Source organism: Etheostoma cragini, chromosome 2 (assembly GCF_013103735.1).
Source record: "Etheostoma cragini isolate CJK2018 chromosome 2, CSU_Ecrag_1.0, whole genome shotgun sequence".
Classification (NCBI taxonomy): Eukaryota; Metazoa; Chordata; class Actinopteri; order Perciformes; family Percidae; genus Etheostoma; species Etheostoma cragini.
The window spans coordinates 13,736,972-13,755,865 of record NC_048408.1 but is presented as its reverse complement, the minus strand read 5'-3'; the positions used below and the strand labels follow the sequence as shown (position 1 = coordinate 13,755,865).

General features: G+C 37.8%; 1 protein-coding gene across 5 annotated transcripts; it reads left to right on the top strand.

Annotated features, from left to right (window-relative positions):
- Window positions 1-5,362: 5,362 nt before the first annotated feature.
- LOC117955546 (N-acyl-aromatic-L-amino acid amidohydrolase (carboxylate-forming) B-like) lies at window positions 5,363-18,604 on the top strand. Of its 5 annotated transcripts, XM_034890117.1 has the most exons (8): window positions 8,585-8,933; window positions 9,046-9,112; window positions 13,373-13,599; window positions 14,130-14,322; window positions 14,514-14,607; window positions 14,696-14,803; window positions 16,726-16,838; window positions 17,519-18,604. In XM_034890117.1, the coding sequence occupies exons 1-8, from the start codon at window positions 8,863-8,865 to the stop codon at window positions 17,714-17,716; spliced, it is 1,071 nt and encodes a 356-aa protein (XP_034746008.1). In that variant the 5' UTR covers window positions 8,585-8,862; the 3' UTR covers window positions 17,717-18,604. The 5 variants fall into 5 exon arrangements, with proteins under 5 accessions (XP_034746022.1, XP_034746008.1, XP_034746035.1 ...); XM_034890131.1 differs by lacking the exons at window positions 8,585-8,933; window positions 9,046-9,112 and adding an exon at window positions 5,363-5,446; XM_034890144.1 differs by lacking the exon at window positions 9,046-9,112 and having other exon boundaries at window positions 8,589-8,748.
- The last annotated feature ends 290 nt before the right edge of the window (window positions 18,605-18,894 follow it).

Genomic DNA, 18,894 nt, shown 5'->3' with positions numbered 1-18,894 from the left:
CACATTACATTACATAGTAAAAAAAAGTAAAAAAAAAACAAATCAATTTGAAAGTGAATTCAAAAGTTTTTCTTAAAACAAATGTCTAAATGTGCACGCATTGTAAAGACAAAGCCCAAACGTTTCTGAGGGATTATAATGAGGCCATGTGATGTCAGAATTATCATATTCAGGAGTTTTACTTCAACATCTTGTAAATATGACTGGGAGATTTTTGCAAAATCTTGCGTATTACTGACATGGCCCGCCTGAAAACTAAACAAATAGGACACCTCACACGTGCTGATCAGTCAATGTCATTAAACCCAAGTGTAATGGGTATGGGGATATATTACTGATGATCAATTTAATCGTTATACAACACTTCATGCAACCGTGAAACCTCGTAAATCTTGCACAGGAATCTTTCCATCTCTACCACTTATCCAATATGAAGGGAATGTTGCATTGAACACATAATATTCAGTGATGCTAAATAAGAATCATATGTCAAAAATGTTGTAATCCAAACTGAAGCCAGTGACGGTATCGGCCTCAAAGAGAAAATGAGCATTTTTTTTCTCCTGCTGCCAATTAGCTTAAAGTGTATCCGCTTCGCTTGTCTTTATGAGCCGCTTTGTATAACTTGTTGTTTCCCTTAGTTTTGCATACCCCCATGATATAAAGGCTTCTGAGCACATGGAAGTGCTATCTGATAGTTTATGAGTTCATGGGTCAGTCTCTCCAGAGCACACAAACACATACAAATCCATGCACGCTGGGAAAAGACCACAAGAAGGTCATAAAGTCTGTTTCCTCTCAGCAAGACCTCATTACCCAAGGCCACCTCTTTTGGGCCACTCCCTGTCTCAAATGTCACTCTTCAAACCTCTGTCAAACACGCCCTTTTCCCCAATACTAAAAAGGTCGTAAGCTATTAGGTAACAGCTGATAATATCATTAGCTGCATCAAAAATTATTTTACCTCTGGTTGATATGAATAATTCAGGCGTTTTTTAATCACAAGGAAGGCAACAGCATGGGAGATGAAAGTGTCTCTTGGTGTTTAATCAGTGCAGCAGCATGAAGTTTGATCCCTGTAAAGCAAATAACAGTGAAACAAACTGACAAAAGGGGGTTTGATACAGTCAATACAATCCTGTGGAGAAAAGTAAACTTGTAAAGATGTTTTGCATCATTTCATGTCCCTTAATAATGTCCTGTGTATAGATGTGGATGGCATACAATCTGTCCTTTTGATGCAGTTGTCAAGGTCTGCTACTTACATGTCCAATTTTTCTGAAAGTTTTCCCATCAGAGAGGCTACACTTTCAAGACTGTTCCTGAAAAGACACCAGATAGGACTTTTTAGATCCGGCCCCATCTGCAATACATTTGTTCAGAGGAAATGTAGTTTTAACTGAACCATAAAAAAATGCCCTACAGGGCTCCCATGCTGTTAGACATTTCACATCTCTGTGAGATGCAAACTGATGCAACCACTTTTGGCACATGTTGGTACGTAAAGTGGAAGGTAAATCCTGAAATGTCCAACTCAGAGACAGCTGGTGAAAGAAATAAGACCCTTTTACTTAAAAGTACTGTCCATTACAACAATAAAAAAAAAACTGCAGATGACTGCGGAAAAACTGTGGAACTTCTACCAATGTATCGATATCTGAAACGGTACAATATGCTTCAACTAACTTCATACTGCTTTTTGTGAGGGATCACAAGCTAAAAAGTTTGGCAACCACTGGTTTAATGAACAGTATTTTATAAACGTATCATATGTTTCTGCATGTAATATCTTAATCTGAAAACTAACTAGTAACTTGAGCAGTCAAATAAATGTAGTGGAGTAAAAAGTAAAATTTTCCACTATGAAATGGAGTACAAGTATTACGTATAAATCTCAAGTAAAGGACAGGTACATCAAAACTGCACTTGGGTGTAATGTACTAATTAGTTTCCACCTCTGGGGGGCAGTAATTGCAATTCACCCACTGGAGATTTGAGGTTGTACATTTATTGCTGGGTTTGAGAACTTTTCTACCATCTTCTGGCAGCAATAATCTGGAAAAAAAGTATTCAACCACAGCAAATACTTTCTATTTTATCCCAAAGACATGGTGTCTGACTTGACCCAAAAAATCCTGGATATTGTGGCAGCTCACCAAACTGTGAACTGTATGTAGGACAAATTAAAGCAACAGTCTGAATTGGAGAAACTGGACTTAATGGAACTGCTGAACACAGTCAGCTCCCTAAACTTGGACATGTTTATCAGTGGCCCTATACCGCCAGCGAGAAGAGGAGCTGAGAGATTCAGCCGACTGTTGGCAATAAACAAATGGCTTTCAACTGAATGTACCGTCCATTCTCTGCAGTTCATTGACAATTTTAACACTTTCTGGGGCTGCAGACATCTTTGTAAAGCAGATGGACTTTTCCTTAACAAGCCAGGAGTAAAGCTGTTCACCTCTGACTTACTTTACTTACTGTGCTCCATATCTGCTCACTCCACCAAGGACACAAGACAAGACAAAACAAAACAAGAGGAAGAAATAACAAAGTGCGGCAGTGATCCACCACAGTCCCCACCTGAGCAAAAGATTTGACTGTGGGAGACCACACAGCAGAGACGAGAAATCTCAACTTCCCTTTTTATCTGTCGAACACCCCTCAAACCCCCTTACCAACCCCAAAGCCTTTGAGGATCCATCCCTCTCTCCACTCACCCTTAACCCTCTTTCCCATATCCCCATGTTGAAGTTCACTGACCAGATGAAGCAGCTGGTAGATGTTGGATTTGCATCCCTTCCTTTCCCCATGATTCGACCACGGCAGAAATTGAAACGCCAGGTACCTCTGCCAGAATGGCAGCTAACTTAGGATGCTTGTGTGAAAAATCCAGCAATTACTAACTGATTTGTGCCGGGCCCAGGCTGCACCCTTAGTGACAAGCCCAGGCCCTGTGAATTCAATTCTTCCTCAATTTATGTTGTTATAGGTAATGGAAAAAGAATGGCGAATAAGCACTTTACTGCAAACTTAGTAAATTTAACATCCATTCCTTGTCAGCCACAGCCTGTCCCAAAAAATGAAAACACACTATCACTAGCCTTACTAAACGTCAGATCTTTGGCAGGAAAAACATTTTTAATAAACGATTTTATTATTAGTCACAATGTAGAGTTTATGTTTTAACTGAAACTTGGTTTATTCCATAATAGAAATTCTGCTGGAGTTGCCATTTTGTTTAACGACTCATTCCAATGTGCGCAAATATCTTATGGAAATTTTGCTTATGTTGAATATGTGGCTCTTCAGTTAAGGTCTCCCCCTCAAGCTATATTTCTAAATATCTACAGGCCACCAAAATACTGTGCCACCTTCTTCGATGACTACTGAACTGCTGTCTATAATCTGTATTAACTTTGACTGTGTAATCATTGCGGGCGATTTTAACATTCATGTTGACAACCCCCAGGACAGAAGGACCAAAGAACTAAAGAAAGTTAATCAGAAAACGATGTATCACCGAAAACACCCGTGAAACATTCATTCAGCTTATCTTCTCCACACACGTCCTCTCTGGGCTCTCAGTCACTAAGCTTGTAGATAATTTCAACTGTAAAATTACAAATGTTATTGATGCAATTGCTCCCACTAAGGTCAAAGTTGCCTCGGGTAAGAAAGGATCTCTGTGGAGAAATGTCCTACTGGTGAGAATTGAAAAAAGAGTGTGTCAAAAAGCTGAACGCAGGTGGCAAAAAAACTAATCTCCTGGTCCATTATAACACCTGTAAAGAGAGACTTCGTATTTATAAGTTGGAAGTAATGAATGCAAGGAGGTCCTTTTTCTCTGACATTTTCGCCATAAACAAAAAATAATAAGTCGCGTGCTTTGTTTGCTACTGTCGATAGGTTAACAAACCCTCCAGTACCAGTAGTTCCTTAACTTTTATTTATCAAGGCCTGCAATGATTTGCCTCCTTCTTTAAAGACAAAATTCGGAAAATTAGACTGAACCGTCAGTGCCTCTATATCAAGTACAGCATATGTGTTGACACAGTGTGGAGGACTATTAAAAATGAACAATCTAGACATATCACTAATGAGCAATTACAGGCCGATTTCAAACCTTCCATTTTAAAGTAAAACTAAACTCAACCTTTTCTTGTCACTAAACAATGGTTTTCATGCCTTTTAGGTGGGTTTTCAACAACAGCACTGATTCGGCTCTTGTTAAAGTCTTTAATGACCTCTACTTAAACACTAATATTGGCAAAATATCAGTCTTAGTATTACTTGATCTCAGTGCTGCATTTGATACGGTCGACCACAACATTTTACTAGACCGGCTGGAAAACTGGGTTGGCCTTTCTGGCTCAGTACTAAACTGGTTTGAATCCTACTTAAAGAACCGGGACTTCTTTGTGTCTATAGGTCATTATACATCTGAGCATACAAATATGACGTGACGTATCTACATGCATCCACTGGCTCAGATTATGGAAAACAACTAAATTAATGGGCTGTATTTATATAGCGCTCTTAACAACTACTCAAAGCGGTTTTACATAGAATAGGAACCATTCACACACTGTGGCCAAGGCTGCCGTACAAGGTGCCAACTGCTCAGACATTAACATTAACCCTCCGATGGTGCAGCATCAAGGGCAGCTCAGGGTTCAGTGTCTTGCCCAAGGACACTTCAACATGGGACTGCAGGGCCAGGGATTGAACCAGCAACCTTCCAATTGGCAGGCAACTGCTCTACCACAGAGCAACACCCACCTGCCAAAAATCCCATAAAAACACCATGACCATAGTTATGCAGATGACAAATTTATATAACCTCATTGCCAGGGGACTATAGTCTAATACGAAAACTGACTAAGTCATTGAACAAATTAACGACTGGATGTGCCAGAGCTTTCTTAAATTAAATGAAGAAAAAACTGAGGTGGTTGTTTTTGGAGCAAAAGAGGAACGGTCAAAAGTCAGTCAATTTTATACATAATTTAACCTTTAAACTAGCAGATCAAACTGCTACTTTAAATGGCCCTTCAAAATAAAATAGCCTACTGACAAAATATATAAAATGTTAAAGGTCATCAGAGCTGGAGGAAAAGGACAGAAGTCTTCTCTATCCAAAAGGAATTCACTGCTCTTTGGCAATATCGTTTCAGGACTTGTATTCAGCTAAAGCATTTAACTGAATTGAAGTGAAAGAAAATGCACTGGATTTAACTGAACTGATAGAGTGAACGAGATAATGAGTGACATGAATGAGAGAGAGAGGGGGAGAGAGAGCGAGGAAGCAGCAGCTTATGATCAAGTGACTGATCCGACAGGATTACATGACTAAATGGAGCTTAGGACTTGCCTTTAGAGAGAGTGAGAGAAATGGAAGAGACCAGACGGGTTATATGGAGGGTAAATATATGAAAGATGTGAGGTAATCATCATTTTAACATTTACTAGATTAGTGATTCCAAACCTAGGGTTTAGCGCCCCTCCAATGATTCATCTGAGGGGTCAAATGATGGAAAAGAAGAAAAGACTAAGTGGTTGTATATAAATGTAAATTAACTGTTGGATATGTCTTTAATCTTTACTTTTTTGTGAACTTAATTAATTTATTGGAATTATTTTGTGAATTTATTATTCAGTTTTGCCTCTTAAATATAATATGTAATGTCTTTACAGACACATTATTTTAAATCAAATAAAAAAACGTTGGGAAGGACGGCACTAGATTGGACTAGAGTATGTAACAATATGTTTATGCATATAAACAATGCACATAGTTAAAGTTAAAGGCCTACTATGCTGTAATTGTTGCTTAGTGTTTGTAAATAAAGTTGGCCCCTCTTGCCAGGGTCGGTCCTGACCAATTTGTTGGCACAGGCAAGATTTAAGCTGGTGCTTCTTGCATCACAGCCAATTCCACCTCTAATCATTGTATTTATCACACAGACTCATACAGAAAAACGTCATAGCTCTATGTCTTTGATGTTGTTTTTACTTAAAAAAAAACATAACAAAGCACACCTGACAAAGGTCCAGCGGGAATGAAACATTAGTAATATCAATAAATTGTGATGCTAAACAAGGGCAGTGTGCGGTATCATTTTTCTCAAGACTAATTTTAGAAAAATTACAAATTCAATTCAAATTCAATATAAATGAAGTATTGTTCAAAAACATATGAAAGAATCCAGTGCAAACAGAAATATGTATACATAAAAGAGTAATGTACAAAGGTGCCATATGCACAAATCAGCTTCCCACAAGGACTGTCCACTGTGAACTCATCTTTCACGGTTTTTATCTTACCAGTTAAAACGGAGGGTCCGTTGGGTTTATTGGTGCAGCCTTTTTTAATACATTGCTGAGTTGTGCTGAGTTTCGAGTGGGGGAGACAGTAGTAGTGCATTGATGGACGTGTCTGAAGGACCATTCAGACCAAACGTGGTTTGTACTGTGCTGCTGCTGGGTCCAGGGCACATCTACAGCACGCTGCGTTGAGCTGTAAACTGCTGTGCAAGTGCATGAGGTGGCCACCCGCCTGCTATTAACCTAGCACGCCGCTGATGGGTTTGGGTTTGGGATGGGTGTTTTGACTGAGATACAGGTTTTTGAATGTGTCCTGCCTTCATTCTCCAGGTGAGCCGTTCAAAATCTGCACGGCTTTCTACGTCACTAGCCAAGATGAGGGGGCTAACTGTAACATGCTAGCGCTAGCATGCTAGCTCGTTCTCAATGGCAAAACACTGCTACAACACACACTAGTTCACCATAATCTACAAAACAAGGCTATTCACATATCCCTGTTCTGCAGGTATTCCACAAGTGTACCCTCGTTTAGAAGAAGTCTCCCAGGTAATCTTGCCTTGAATTGACCAAAGTTGGAGAAAGAGTTATCTAGCTGATGTGATCTTACCTAGCTACTGCGCATGTGTGACTCCCAACAAAGATAGTATAGAAGTGAGATATATTATGGGCGCTTTGAGGCCCTGACACCCTAACCCGATAATTGTCCGTCGGACAGTCTGGCGAGGTCAGTGACTGGAGTCTGTTTGAGTCTGACCAAAATGTTTTAAACTGACCTTTGTCGATCTGTAATAAAGACAGATTCAACAACTGCATGTACTACAAAATGTTTTCAAAAACCTGTTTTGATTAACTATTTTAATAAAATATGAGATTGTATTCTGAAGAAGCCGCCATGACAGTTTGGCTTTGAATTTCCGGAGAAACCAGACCCAGGTGAGGCATTTGTCCAATCAGCTGCCCGTCAGCATACTGGCACTGTTTTTGACCAACCCAAAGAAGCAGTCAGTCCAACTGCCTTTTCTGCCAACGGTCAGTCGTCTGGTTAGTGTGTCAGGGCCCTTAGGCTAACCCGCTACGACGTGACTCATAAGCATACAACATATCATTTTGAATGAAAAAACAAAAGGTACAAGACTGTGTACATACTTTCATTTCCGAGTGAAGGAACTACTCATCATAAACTACCGCATAAAAAGCCTCACACACTTTTTCCACCAAACATAGTGTTTTTTGCATAGTGAATGTACAGTTAAAAGTAATAATAATAGTGTTTTGGTGTTTTGGTATTGTATTATTTTCTATAGCAAAGACTAACAGACTTTTGCAGGGTTTATGTTCTAACCACACAGTTACATGAGTTCCACCAATCAGGGGGATCACTGTGGGATTGGGGGATTGTTCATTGACGGTTATGATTTTATGATTTATACACCAATTGTCAATGGAGAAATTGCATTGTATTCTTCTTACTTCAGGAACCGGCTATTGGCTGGACTGTTGAGGTCTGCTGCTGACTGAATCTGCAGGCATATTTAGTTGTTTAATATGGAATAATAAATAGCGTTCTTGTACATATAGAATACTAATCATTAAAAAAATGCAAAAGGGTTGGTTATCGATAGACTCAGATGTAAATACAATTGTATTAATGTTAGTTTTTTCAAGCAGCACACTTAAAATAAACCGCTCAAAATGATGTTGTCGTTATAAACCCCAAATCAAACATCCAAAAAGTCTTTCCAATTTATGATGAATTTAAGAAGGGGAGTAACTGACGTTACTCTAGCTTTTGATTACATCAGCGAAAGTTATCGTCCAAAGTAACTCAACGTTATATGCAACAGATGACGTAATGTATTCATTCAAAATTACCTATCGTTTTCCCGTTTCTCATAATCTTCTCTTCTTCTCTATCTTCATTGGGATCTAGTGTTTTGGTATTTTTGACATGATATGGTGACAGCGTTACAATAGGCTACATTTGGCTCACTGGTGGAGCAATTTAGGTTTCAGGTTTGACAGGAAATGGGTCAGCGGGTTGTTTACCTCAGTTAATTCACCCACGTCCTCCCGTCACTATCAGGTAAGCCAGCGCTAGGGGAAGAGGGGCGTGATGCGCCGGGCTGAGTTCGCGTCTGGGTTGATCGCAACCCAAAAAATAGGGCCTAATATATAGCTGAATTATGTTCACCAGTGCGTGAGCTATGGATGGATAGCGCCCATATTATTCACGTGCACCAAGGGTCCGCCCTGTACTCAGACTGACTTCTGCCGGTTTAGTAGAACATAGCATCAGTTCCTGTTACATCACAAACAGACTACTTTAACTGCTTGAAATTTGAGCTGAAGTAAATAAAGAGGAGGGCTGCAAGAAAGAGCAAAAGAAACACTCTGAAGGAGGAGTGTCAGTGTGCTAGAACAGTAATTATAATGTTTTGTGCTCAACTTTGCAATCGTGTCTTTGCATGTAAACGACTCTGACTGGAAAATTGCAGTGCCTGCATTGCTTTGACGGCAAACTACTGGATTGTCCTGATGCCACTTCCCCCCAAGATCAAAGGTTGCTTAAGTTTAGTGAGTGACGAGCAGGGCTATTTGAAAGAAGGGTAAGCTCCGTGAATGCCATTTCCTGCATATTTTAATGCACATTTTGTTGGTCGAATTGATTTTAAACATTTACATGTTCTTCTTTGAGTGATGATCATGTAAGTTGAACAGTGCACATCAGTACTTTGCTCCTGAGCAAGATAGGCTGCTGATAGTCAGCTGGATATTTAAAAAAATGGTAGGCCTACTTGGTTCTTTGTTGTTTCACAAATGTGCTCGTTTTGCATGACTTCTGACAAGGATGCAGTAATGTGTTTCTCTTTTTGAATGTCTGTTTTACTGCTGATAGTGTATTCAGTGAAAAACAGAGAAGTGCATAGACAAATTAAATAATGCAATAGAAAGTAATTTCACACATTGTCAGAGCTACGTTTATCTTAAATCAGTAAAATTATTGCATCATTAGAACAGGATTTTACTATATTGCCAGACCATTTTCTGTCTCCACTAATGGGTGCTCGCAAGAGGAGTTGTAGTTGCTGACAACTACATTATATAAGTATGTGTGTGTATCAAATGTTTATATTTTTGTGAAGATTGGCCTAAAGGTTGAAGAACTGAGCTTGGGAGGTCGCCGTTCAATCCCCCGACCAGATAAAATCTGGGTGGGGAAAGTGAAAGAGCAGCACTTGTCCCTCCCTCGTTACCACCACTGATGTGCCCTTAAGCAAGGCCGAACTGTGTGAATGTGCAAGTCGTCGTTACAAATGAGAATATATTCTCAATAAACTTACTGGGATGAATAAAGGTTAAATAAAAATAAAAATAAAAGAGTCTCAGTCATCCAAGTCACAGTTATCCAGGTGGCACCTGGAATTGATTAAAGGTGCTCCAGAGGTGATTATAGAGCAACTTAAACCAAGTCCATTTGCCTCTGAGTTGAACCCTTCCCTGGTTAAACATGTTCATTTACTGCTTTTATTAAATGTCAGGCGTAAAAGGAAGTGTGGCTACCTTATCAATAATTAAAAGGTGCGGGGGTTTTACTTTCTTCCGCGGATGATGTAAAACGCAGATCCAACTGTTTCCTTGGCATCATTTCAGAGTACGAGAGGGAGAAAATGAGTGGAGTGTCCTGGGCGTAACTCAAACAACCTCATGTTCAACCTGCATGTTGTTGGAGTAACACTTTACATGTATGTGCAAAATGTTAAATAATCATGTTATCTATTGGTGAAAAGAAAATGTGGGAGATGCAAACTATGAATACAATCTTTTGATTCAAGTTGAACAAATGTTTTTTAAGACAAGATATAAACTAGGACAGTGTTCTCTGCATAATTTGGGCCTATAACAGCAGATGTGTGTTTCACTTCAGATGCTGAGCAGTGGATCTGGAACTTTCATGATGTCAACATATTCAGAATTAACCTGACAGCTGACTAAACCTAATATATAATTGACTTTGAGATGTTTTTTTTATCACTTTCAAAACCCTTAATGTCTAATTTTTGTTTTTAAATATTAAAACTACACTTAGTATTGGGGCGAGAAGACACAAAGATACTGATGACTTTTGAAAAGTCAGCTGGGAAAGAAAAAAACTTGGTTAAAAACTTGGTTAACCTTTTGTACTTTGAAGAGCTCCTGTCCAAACCAGAATCAAGTTGTAATGATTAAAAAAAATAAGTTTGAGGGTCTCCTATGTTTAGGATGCATTCATTTACCAAAATGAAAAATACCTTCTTGGACTTTTACATGGTCAGTTTTAATCTAAATTCACTGGCCAAATCCAGTAGAAGAAAGATAATCTACACAGAAGTTTTAGGATTATACTATTATACATGTTCATTCTAACAGGACTTCTACTGATGATTAAATGTACTGTTGAGAATTTAAACTAAGTAAATTGTAATTCCGTGAATTAGAATTAAAAGAAATAAAATGTGTTTTCTATTTACTCCTTCAATTTAAAGAAAATGAACCTTAAGAAATAAACTGGAAGTTGTAAGAAGAGAGTTGAGGATTAGTCTTGTCATTATATACAGCAGGTTTAAAGGATTGTGGGGGGGGGGGGGGGGGGGGGGATACGTTAAAGACCATCTCTTTTAGTGACTATCTTTAAACAACCATAAGAAATAAAATTAAACAACCATAAGAAACACTTTATGACTGGTTTATGACTTCAGCTGGCAAACAAACAAATAAAACCTAAATAGTTGGTATCTGGATCTCTTCTTGAGTTGCACCACCTAAGGACTAATCAAATTTATAAAGTCAGCAGCCTGTCACTAAACACAGTTTGTTGTGGTCAGGAAGTCATCTGCTGTAATTCACAGAATGTTTAAACAACAAACTAAAACACTGGGTTAACTGAGCCTGACTTCAAGTGTTGTATTTACATCTGTGTATTTAAGATTGTCAATGTTTCGAAAGTTGAATTACTTCTGATGAATTGTAAAAACAAAACACCTGGTGTGGACTATCTCGAATATAAATTGATTAAGCCAATAGTTTCAATCATTGCTCCTACTATTGCTCATATAATTAATGTTTTATGGAATATATATGTCTGCAAGGATGGAAAGTATGTAAAGCTGTGCCAATACCAAAGAATAATAAAATTCTCTGGATCAAACAGTAGATCAATAAGCTCATTATCAATTCTTGGTAAAATAATGTAAAGTATTGTTTATGAACAGATTCAGTTCAATTTTTTAAATAATAATTTAATTACAGTTTTTCAGCATGCATACGGAGGAAAACACTCAACAGCCACTGCCCTGACTCAGATGGTTGATGACTGGTTTGAGGATATGGACGAGAGAAAAATAATAGGAGTTGTGATGCTTGATTTTACTGCAGCATTTGATTTAATTGACCACAACTTACTGTTAAAAAAAATTGTATATTATGGTTTTTCCCAAACCACATTATATTGGATAGAAAGTTATTTGACTGACAGGAGACAATTAGTTTACTTCAATGGAAGTTTTTCAAAGGTAAGGCTGGTGAAACATGGAGTGCCTCAAGGAAATTGTCTTGGGCCACTCCTTTTACACAATCTTTACTAAGGACTTACCATCTGTTTTAGATACAGCAAGCATTTTAATGTTTGCTGATGATTCTATTATGTATTCATCAGGAACTGATATTGGGGATGTAAATACTAAACTACAGAGTGAGCTTCAGTCAGTGGTGGACTGGATCAGTAGTAACAAACTGATTCTCAATGTATCTAAAACTACCAGTTTAGTGGTTGGAACTCATTTTTCTTTAAGTTCCAAACCAAATTTTGAATTTAGTCTAGAGCAAACTTTTGTAGAGCAAAGAGAAGAGGCTAAACCTTTGGGTGTGATGATTGACAAACGATTGTGTTGGGACAAACACGTTCAGAAACTGGCAACTAAAATGGGCAACACCTTGTCAGTTATTAAAAGGTGTGGTAAAAATATTCACACCAAAGACAGTTAAACAAGTCATTCAGGCTTTGTTTTTTTCACATCTGGATTACTGTTCAGTGGTGTGGTCCAGCACTTCAGCAATTAATATGAAAAAATCACAAGTGATACAGAATAAAGCTGCACGTGTGGCTCTTTTGTGTGGGTTTAGATCACACATTGATAAAATGCATGAACAAGTCTCATGGCTTAAAGTTAACAATAGATTTGTGTACTCGATAATGTTTTTTTACATAACATTATAACAAAAAAAACACCTTTTACTTTATACACAAAACTATTCTTTAGTACTGCTATACATCATTATCCAACGAGGTATGCAGTAGGAAGGAGTTTTATTTTACCTAAAGTGAAAACTAAGTCAATTCAACATTCGTTAGGTACAGAGCAATGTGTATATGGAACTCTCTCCCAATGACTATCAAACAGAACTCTCAGTATGGTTTAAAAAAAATTCACTTAAGACATTTATTTCAAAGGAATTAAATATTTAGTATAAAATTAGATTGGTATAGGGCTTTTGTTATCGTATTATTATTGAGTAGTGTCTTTGGTTTCATTTCTTATATTGTGTTAACTGTAAGATTTACTTGTGATTTGTATTTTAAAATGTATGTCTGTGTGTGTAATGAAATGTCATAATGAGTATTGTCAAAAAAAGATTGTAGGACCCCAGGAAGAATAGCTTTTAGTGTATGCTGAAGCTAATGGGGATCCAAATAAAACAAGCAAACAATAATCTAAATATAATGTTTATCTACCGGTCAATCTCCTGACTAAGCCTGGGGCCAGTCACTTATTAACGTAAATGACTCACTGACTGTCATCCAGCAATACTTTTGCACTTTCACCCCAGTTTCTGATAGAACCTGGTTTCACCATCCGGTCACAGGTTACTCTGGTCGGTCTGGTCAGACTCCTTGAATGTTTACCTCCACTTTAAAAAATCTTTGTTTGCTGAGACGTCAGGTAGGGTTAGGTCAAGATAGACAGACAGGACAACACTTATCTAAAAACCTCTTTTTCCCTGCCAACAGATGGAGCACATCTTTATCCCGCCACTGTCCCGTGTAGCAATTTGTGGTGGCACCCATGGAAATGAATTGTCAGGGGTGTACATGGTGAGAGAACTGCAGAAACAGAAGATACATCAGACTGAATCTGTTTCTATTACTACCGTCTTATCAAATCCAAGGGCTGTGGATGCTTGCAGAAGATACATGGAAACAGATCTCAATCGCTGTTTTACAGATGCCCTGCTGAGGTAATGTTGTATCAAAAGTTAACGTAGATCGTTTAAAAGATAATTTGTATATGTATAAGCTGCCTTGTAATAGTAAAATAAAACTGAAAACAGCTAGACAATAAATTGCATGTATCAATCATTTGTTTTATTTAACATCTGTTCAAGGTGGAACTTTCAACTTGAATATAATTCTTAATAGATAAATGAATAATAATGCATCATGTTTTAATGTTGTATTGTGTGAGTCACATCTGAATCTGTAATGTAATCAATAATTCTCTGTCAGGTAAATGTAGTAGCACAATGTTTTCCTCTGAAGTAGAATAATACTATATGTACATTTGAAAGCTGCCTTGTAATAGCAAAATAAAACAACAACAGGGTGGATTGTCATGAAATTTAGTGCAGACATCTGTGGTCCCCAGATGATGAATCCTAATGATGAACTTTCTTCTATTTATCTAATGTTTGCAAGCTAGAAAACAGCTAGACAAGAGTATGCACTTATGTACAGTATGAGAAAACTAATCACATCATATGGCTTCCAGTGCCCCCATAACAGACTCTACACCCTATGAGCTGAGGCGAGCCAAAGAGCTGAACGCTCAGCTTGGGCCCAAAGGAACCCCGGAGGCTGTGGATCTGCTCTGTGACCTCCACAACACCACTGCCAACATGGGCATGTGCCTCCTCTTTGACTCCTTTGACTGGATCTCCATGCACATTTACAACTACATACAGGTAAGAACTTCATAAAGTCATCCAGACAGGTGTTTTTAGGGATTACAATTTGACTTAACTAGGGCAGTGCATGTTCAAACATGCTTGTTTTGAACAAACCGATTGCTTTGCCTGTGTTATTGCTGTCAAATCTGAAACGGCTGAATTGAAGCACTAAATAGTTGTAAATAGTCGACCTGTCTGGTTTTCAGAGCAAGATGACCTCTACACCTGTGAGAGCAATCCAGATGGATATTCCCATTTCAGAGACTTATTCCCTGGAGTCAGTGGGAAAACATGGCATCGGTAAATGTGTATATCTTTCTGTCTGCATCTAAATAATTGAACAGATTAAAGTGTAGGATGCTAAAAATGTTTCTCTTGTTCTCTGCAGCTATAGAGGTTGGTCCTCAACCCCACGGCGTGACCAGAGCTGATATCTTTAACATGATGAAGGAGGCAGTGGATCTCACAATAGAATGGCTTCAGAAATTGAATTCTGGTAAGAAACACGTTCTGGTATTTTGTGAGGACACAGTCATTCCTAAAAAGCATGTAAAGGCGTGCCCTAATACCAAGCCATGGGTCACTTCTTGTTCAACCCCTTTCCTCTTTGGGGGGCAAAGGTCATTCGTGAACTTCCTCCAGCTGGTTTAGTGTTGGGCAATTTTCTCTGCTTCTCTGGTATTTTGTGAGGACACAGTCATTCCTAAAAAGCATGTTAATGTGTGCTCTAAAAACAAGCCTTGGATCACTAAATCCCAGAAAAATGTAATAAAGGAGAAAAAAGGAGGCAAGGATAGAGGTAATTATCCTTTGATAATTAAGAGGGCCAGATTACAATACAAAAATAAGATAAGAACTTAAGCAGCAACAATTTGAAGACAGCCTGGTTCGGTATGGTAAATGTATCAAATGGTGTGATGAGCCTCTCCATCTTAATGCCACAAGACTAAGGATATGGTCATTGATTTTAGGAAATCATCTCTCCCATCATCTTAAACCTTCATCAAAGGAACTGGCATTGAGTTTGGACAACATTATAAGTATCTAGAAACAGCCATTGATAAAAACTGATGTGGCCTGTAAGACTGCATAAACCACCCCCTTCAATTTGAGTTTCAAACACCCCCCTCAGGCGGTATATTCAGATTACAGTTCAAGAGCAATAGGAGTAAAAACTATTTTGTTCCCTGTGCAATAAGTACATTTTCGATTTTTTAGGCTGCTCCTGTAGTATCGTGTAAAAGTGTGTTCTGTATATTGTATGTACAGGAAACAGTTTATTTTTTGTTGTCTTTTTGTTAATTTGCACGTGTTCTTTATCTTGCGCTCCAGACTGCCGATCTATCTTGGCTAAGAAAGTGACATAACTAAACTAGTAGTTTAAGGGTTAGAGCACCTAAATTATACACCAAAAAAAAACATGTTTTTCCGCTTACAAGAATATTGTTAATGAACAGCAATAAATTCAATGCCAGAATATCTCACTGGGCAAAGTCAAATTGTGCTCTTGCGGGAACTCTGGATTTCCAGAGTACCTCATTATGATATATGAGTGAATGCAGAAGTTCATCCTGTCTTTTTATGTGTCTGTGTGAGTTAGACTTGTGCATTGGTGTTAGATACTGAGAGGCAAAGCACTGGTTGTGAAATACAACAGGCTGCACATTCACACGCTGTTATTGGCTGGGGGTTACACACCCATGTGGGGCCCGAAGGCCCTTTGCTGACACCCATAATGGTCCTGCACTCACAAAAAAGAGAACAAAAGAGAACATACAAGCAGAGGGCTGGGTCTCTGCAAATATAGACACGTGATAAGTGATACTTGAGAGGGATTCCTTTTGTATTAGTCATTACCTTATTTTTTTAGGAACATCCTACATATAGTATATACATGTTCACAACTTGAAAACAAGCGTATACTGTTCTGGCTCCTAGATCAGGGAACAGTCTCCCTCTGTGGGTCAGATCAGCAAACTCTGTTGAGTGTTTTAAAGCTTTGTATTTGCAAAGAAATGTTTTCATTGCATCCCTGTCTTGATTTGTTCATATACTTCAACATTATTTGCGTATCTTTGATTTAAATATTTAGTCTTTGAACTTTGTAACCCTGGTTAGAAAAAAGTTTTCTATTAATTTATTTAATTACTATCACTAGTGGTATCTAGCCATGTCAATAGTTTGGGTTTTATTTGCCCAGGTTTTGACATTTCTGTTTCTAGGCCAAGGCAATGGAGGGAGGTAACACAGTTCTAGGAAGCAGAAGTCTCGAAACCTGGCCAAACCACAACTAGGATGGCTTTTGGGGATAATTGATACATTGTAAAAAAAATGCATAATTTGACTGAAATAACTCATTCAACACAAGCCTCCTTGAATATATCAGTATTTCTACTTATTGCTGTACTTTGCCAACAGGAAGTACTTTTGAAGGAGGTGAAGTGGAAGCATACACTTTGGTGAAGAGTGTAGACTACCCAAGGGATCGTACAACCAATGACATTACTGCTGCCATTCACCCCCAACTGCAGGTACATTACAAGGACAAGATGCATTCCAAGATAAGCCTTCACTTAAAACAACTATAATCTTAATTTTATAATAACAATGCATCAAATGTCAATGTGAAAGGGGTCACGTGTAGTGATGGATGCAGCTCCCCTTTGCTTTATGGAGTTTTAAAACAAATTTTGGCTCATTAATTGACCCATAACTTTACTGTTTTAGTTCACTCTCCTTGTTTTGTCAATGTAGTTTTGTTCATAGAAGTTGGCGATTTTCAGCAAAAAAGTTCTTGAACCTATAGTACATTACTTTAAGACATTTAGCAGCTAAAGCCGTCAAATGAATGCTAATGTTTCTCCATATCAGCTGGAAGTGTAAATACTCAACTCTTTTCTGACAAGTTTATTTACCATATCAACTTAATAAGGTGATGATTTGTCAATGTTCTTTGTACTAACAACTAGTTTCTGGTGCCGCCCAGTGGCCACAAAACCAATTATTGCAAGTGAAAAAAGCCTGTTTCCCCAAATGTCAAACTAGTTCTTTAAACAATGCTACATAAAGTAGTCCCATTTGCACAGTGCATTAACTAATAAAGCCTTGATTTTGTTGAACTATGTACTGTAACAGTTAATACCATATTTGCATTCAAAAGCTGCCCTAAAGCATGATGACTAACCTGTTAGCATTCTCTGTCTTTCTCCAGGATAATGACTTCAAGCTTCTCAAACCAGGAGACCCCATCTTCCTGTCATTTTCTGGGGAGACGGTGAAGCATAAGGGGGAGGAACTCTATCCTTTATTTGTAAATGAATGTGCCTACTATGAGAAGAAGATTGCTTTTCATTTAGCTAAGAAAGTCACCTTGACCTTCCCGTCTGTAAGTGTGAAGAAAGAGGGCTGAGAGTACAGCAGAGACAGAATGAGACCAAGATGTAGACTTAAAATTGTAATCACACAAGAAAATGAATGTTTACACTACATATGTGCTGTATATAATTATATTTTTAATAATCGAAATGCACAAACAAATTTAATGATGATTTAATATTCTACAGGTGCTACACACTATTGATTACCTCTTTATCCTGTTTAGCAATCCACTACAGCAACTCTGCCACAGTGCTACCTCCATGAAGCCTAAACAAGAGACTCATGTGTAATACCAGAGTTGTTATTGTACTTGATTTAATGATATTGCACAGGTACTGAAATTATAATCTTCCATTCCCTGTAAATGAATTAGACTACTTGGACACTGATCTTGTTTGTACTGTGACAATGATGCAAAAACCATGTTTGACTACATGGAAACTTGGATCACTTTGAACTATTCTATAGTGACTTTTGAATTCTATCATGATGAAGTTTAGGAGCTTTAACATTTATGATGTTCACCAACATAGTTTAGCATGATAACATTTGCTAATTATCACTAAACACAAGGAACAGCTGATGCTGATGGACATTAGTTTTGTTAGCATTTGGTCATAAACTAAATTATTGCATTGCTATGCCCAGATCCATGTCGCTAATGTGGCTGAAAATTAGGGCTGTATAATATGTGTTGTTATTTTAATCGCTATTGCGATTTCAACTTGCAAATTACACCCTTGCAACAATCACGAAAGGCTGCAACATATTGCAAAAGACACTTTTTCTAACTTTTAGTTAGTTGAGAGAGTATCAGTAGAAAACTCCACCAAAGTGTAACTATCAACATATTCTTTTTTTCAAATGGTGCCTTTTATTTCCAATTCAGTGTTCAATTTGTTTAATAACATTGTTAATTCAAAAAGCGCCTGTATCTGTAATTTGCTGCATTTTAGCATAATACTGAAAGCAGCATAGTATAACCGAGTACACTTTAATATCTGTTTATTAATCTTGAAAAGTATCATGATAGTCAACCACATGTTGCTTTTTGTATATTTTCCTCATATCCTGCAGCCCTATTTAAAAAAGCAATAGCCATCAAAAAGCATCTCTGTAATTATTTTATATAATTACACTGTAAGGAATAATGTTGTTTTACTAATTGTATTACAAAGGATCACACAAAAACCATACGTCAGCAAATGT

What these genes read in the sequence shown, in the direction of transcription:
- LOC117955546 (XM_034890117.1), top strand. Translation starts at nt 8,863, where the DNA reads ATGCCACTTCCCCCCAAGATCAAAGGTTGCTTAAGTTTAGTGAGTGAC. An exon ending in ACATTTACAACTACATACAG is followed by an intron (nt 14,323 to 14,513) that starts GTAAGAACTTCA and finishes TCTGGTTTTCAG; the next exon opens with AGCAAGATGACCTCTACACC. An exon ending in AGTGGGAAAACATGGCATCG is followed by an intron (nt 14,608 to 14,695) that starts GTAAATGTGTAT and finishes TGTTCTCTGCAG; the next exon opens with CTATAGAGGTTGGTCCTCAA.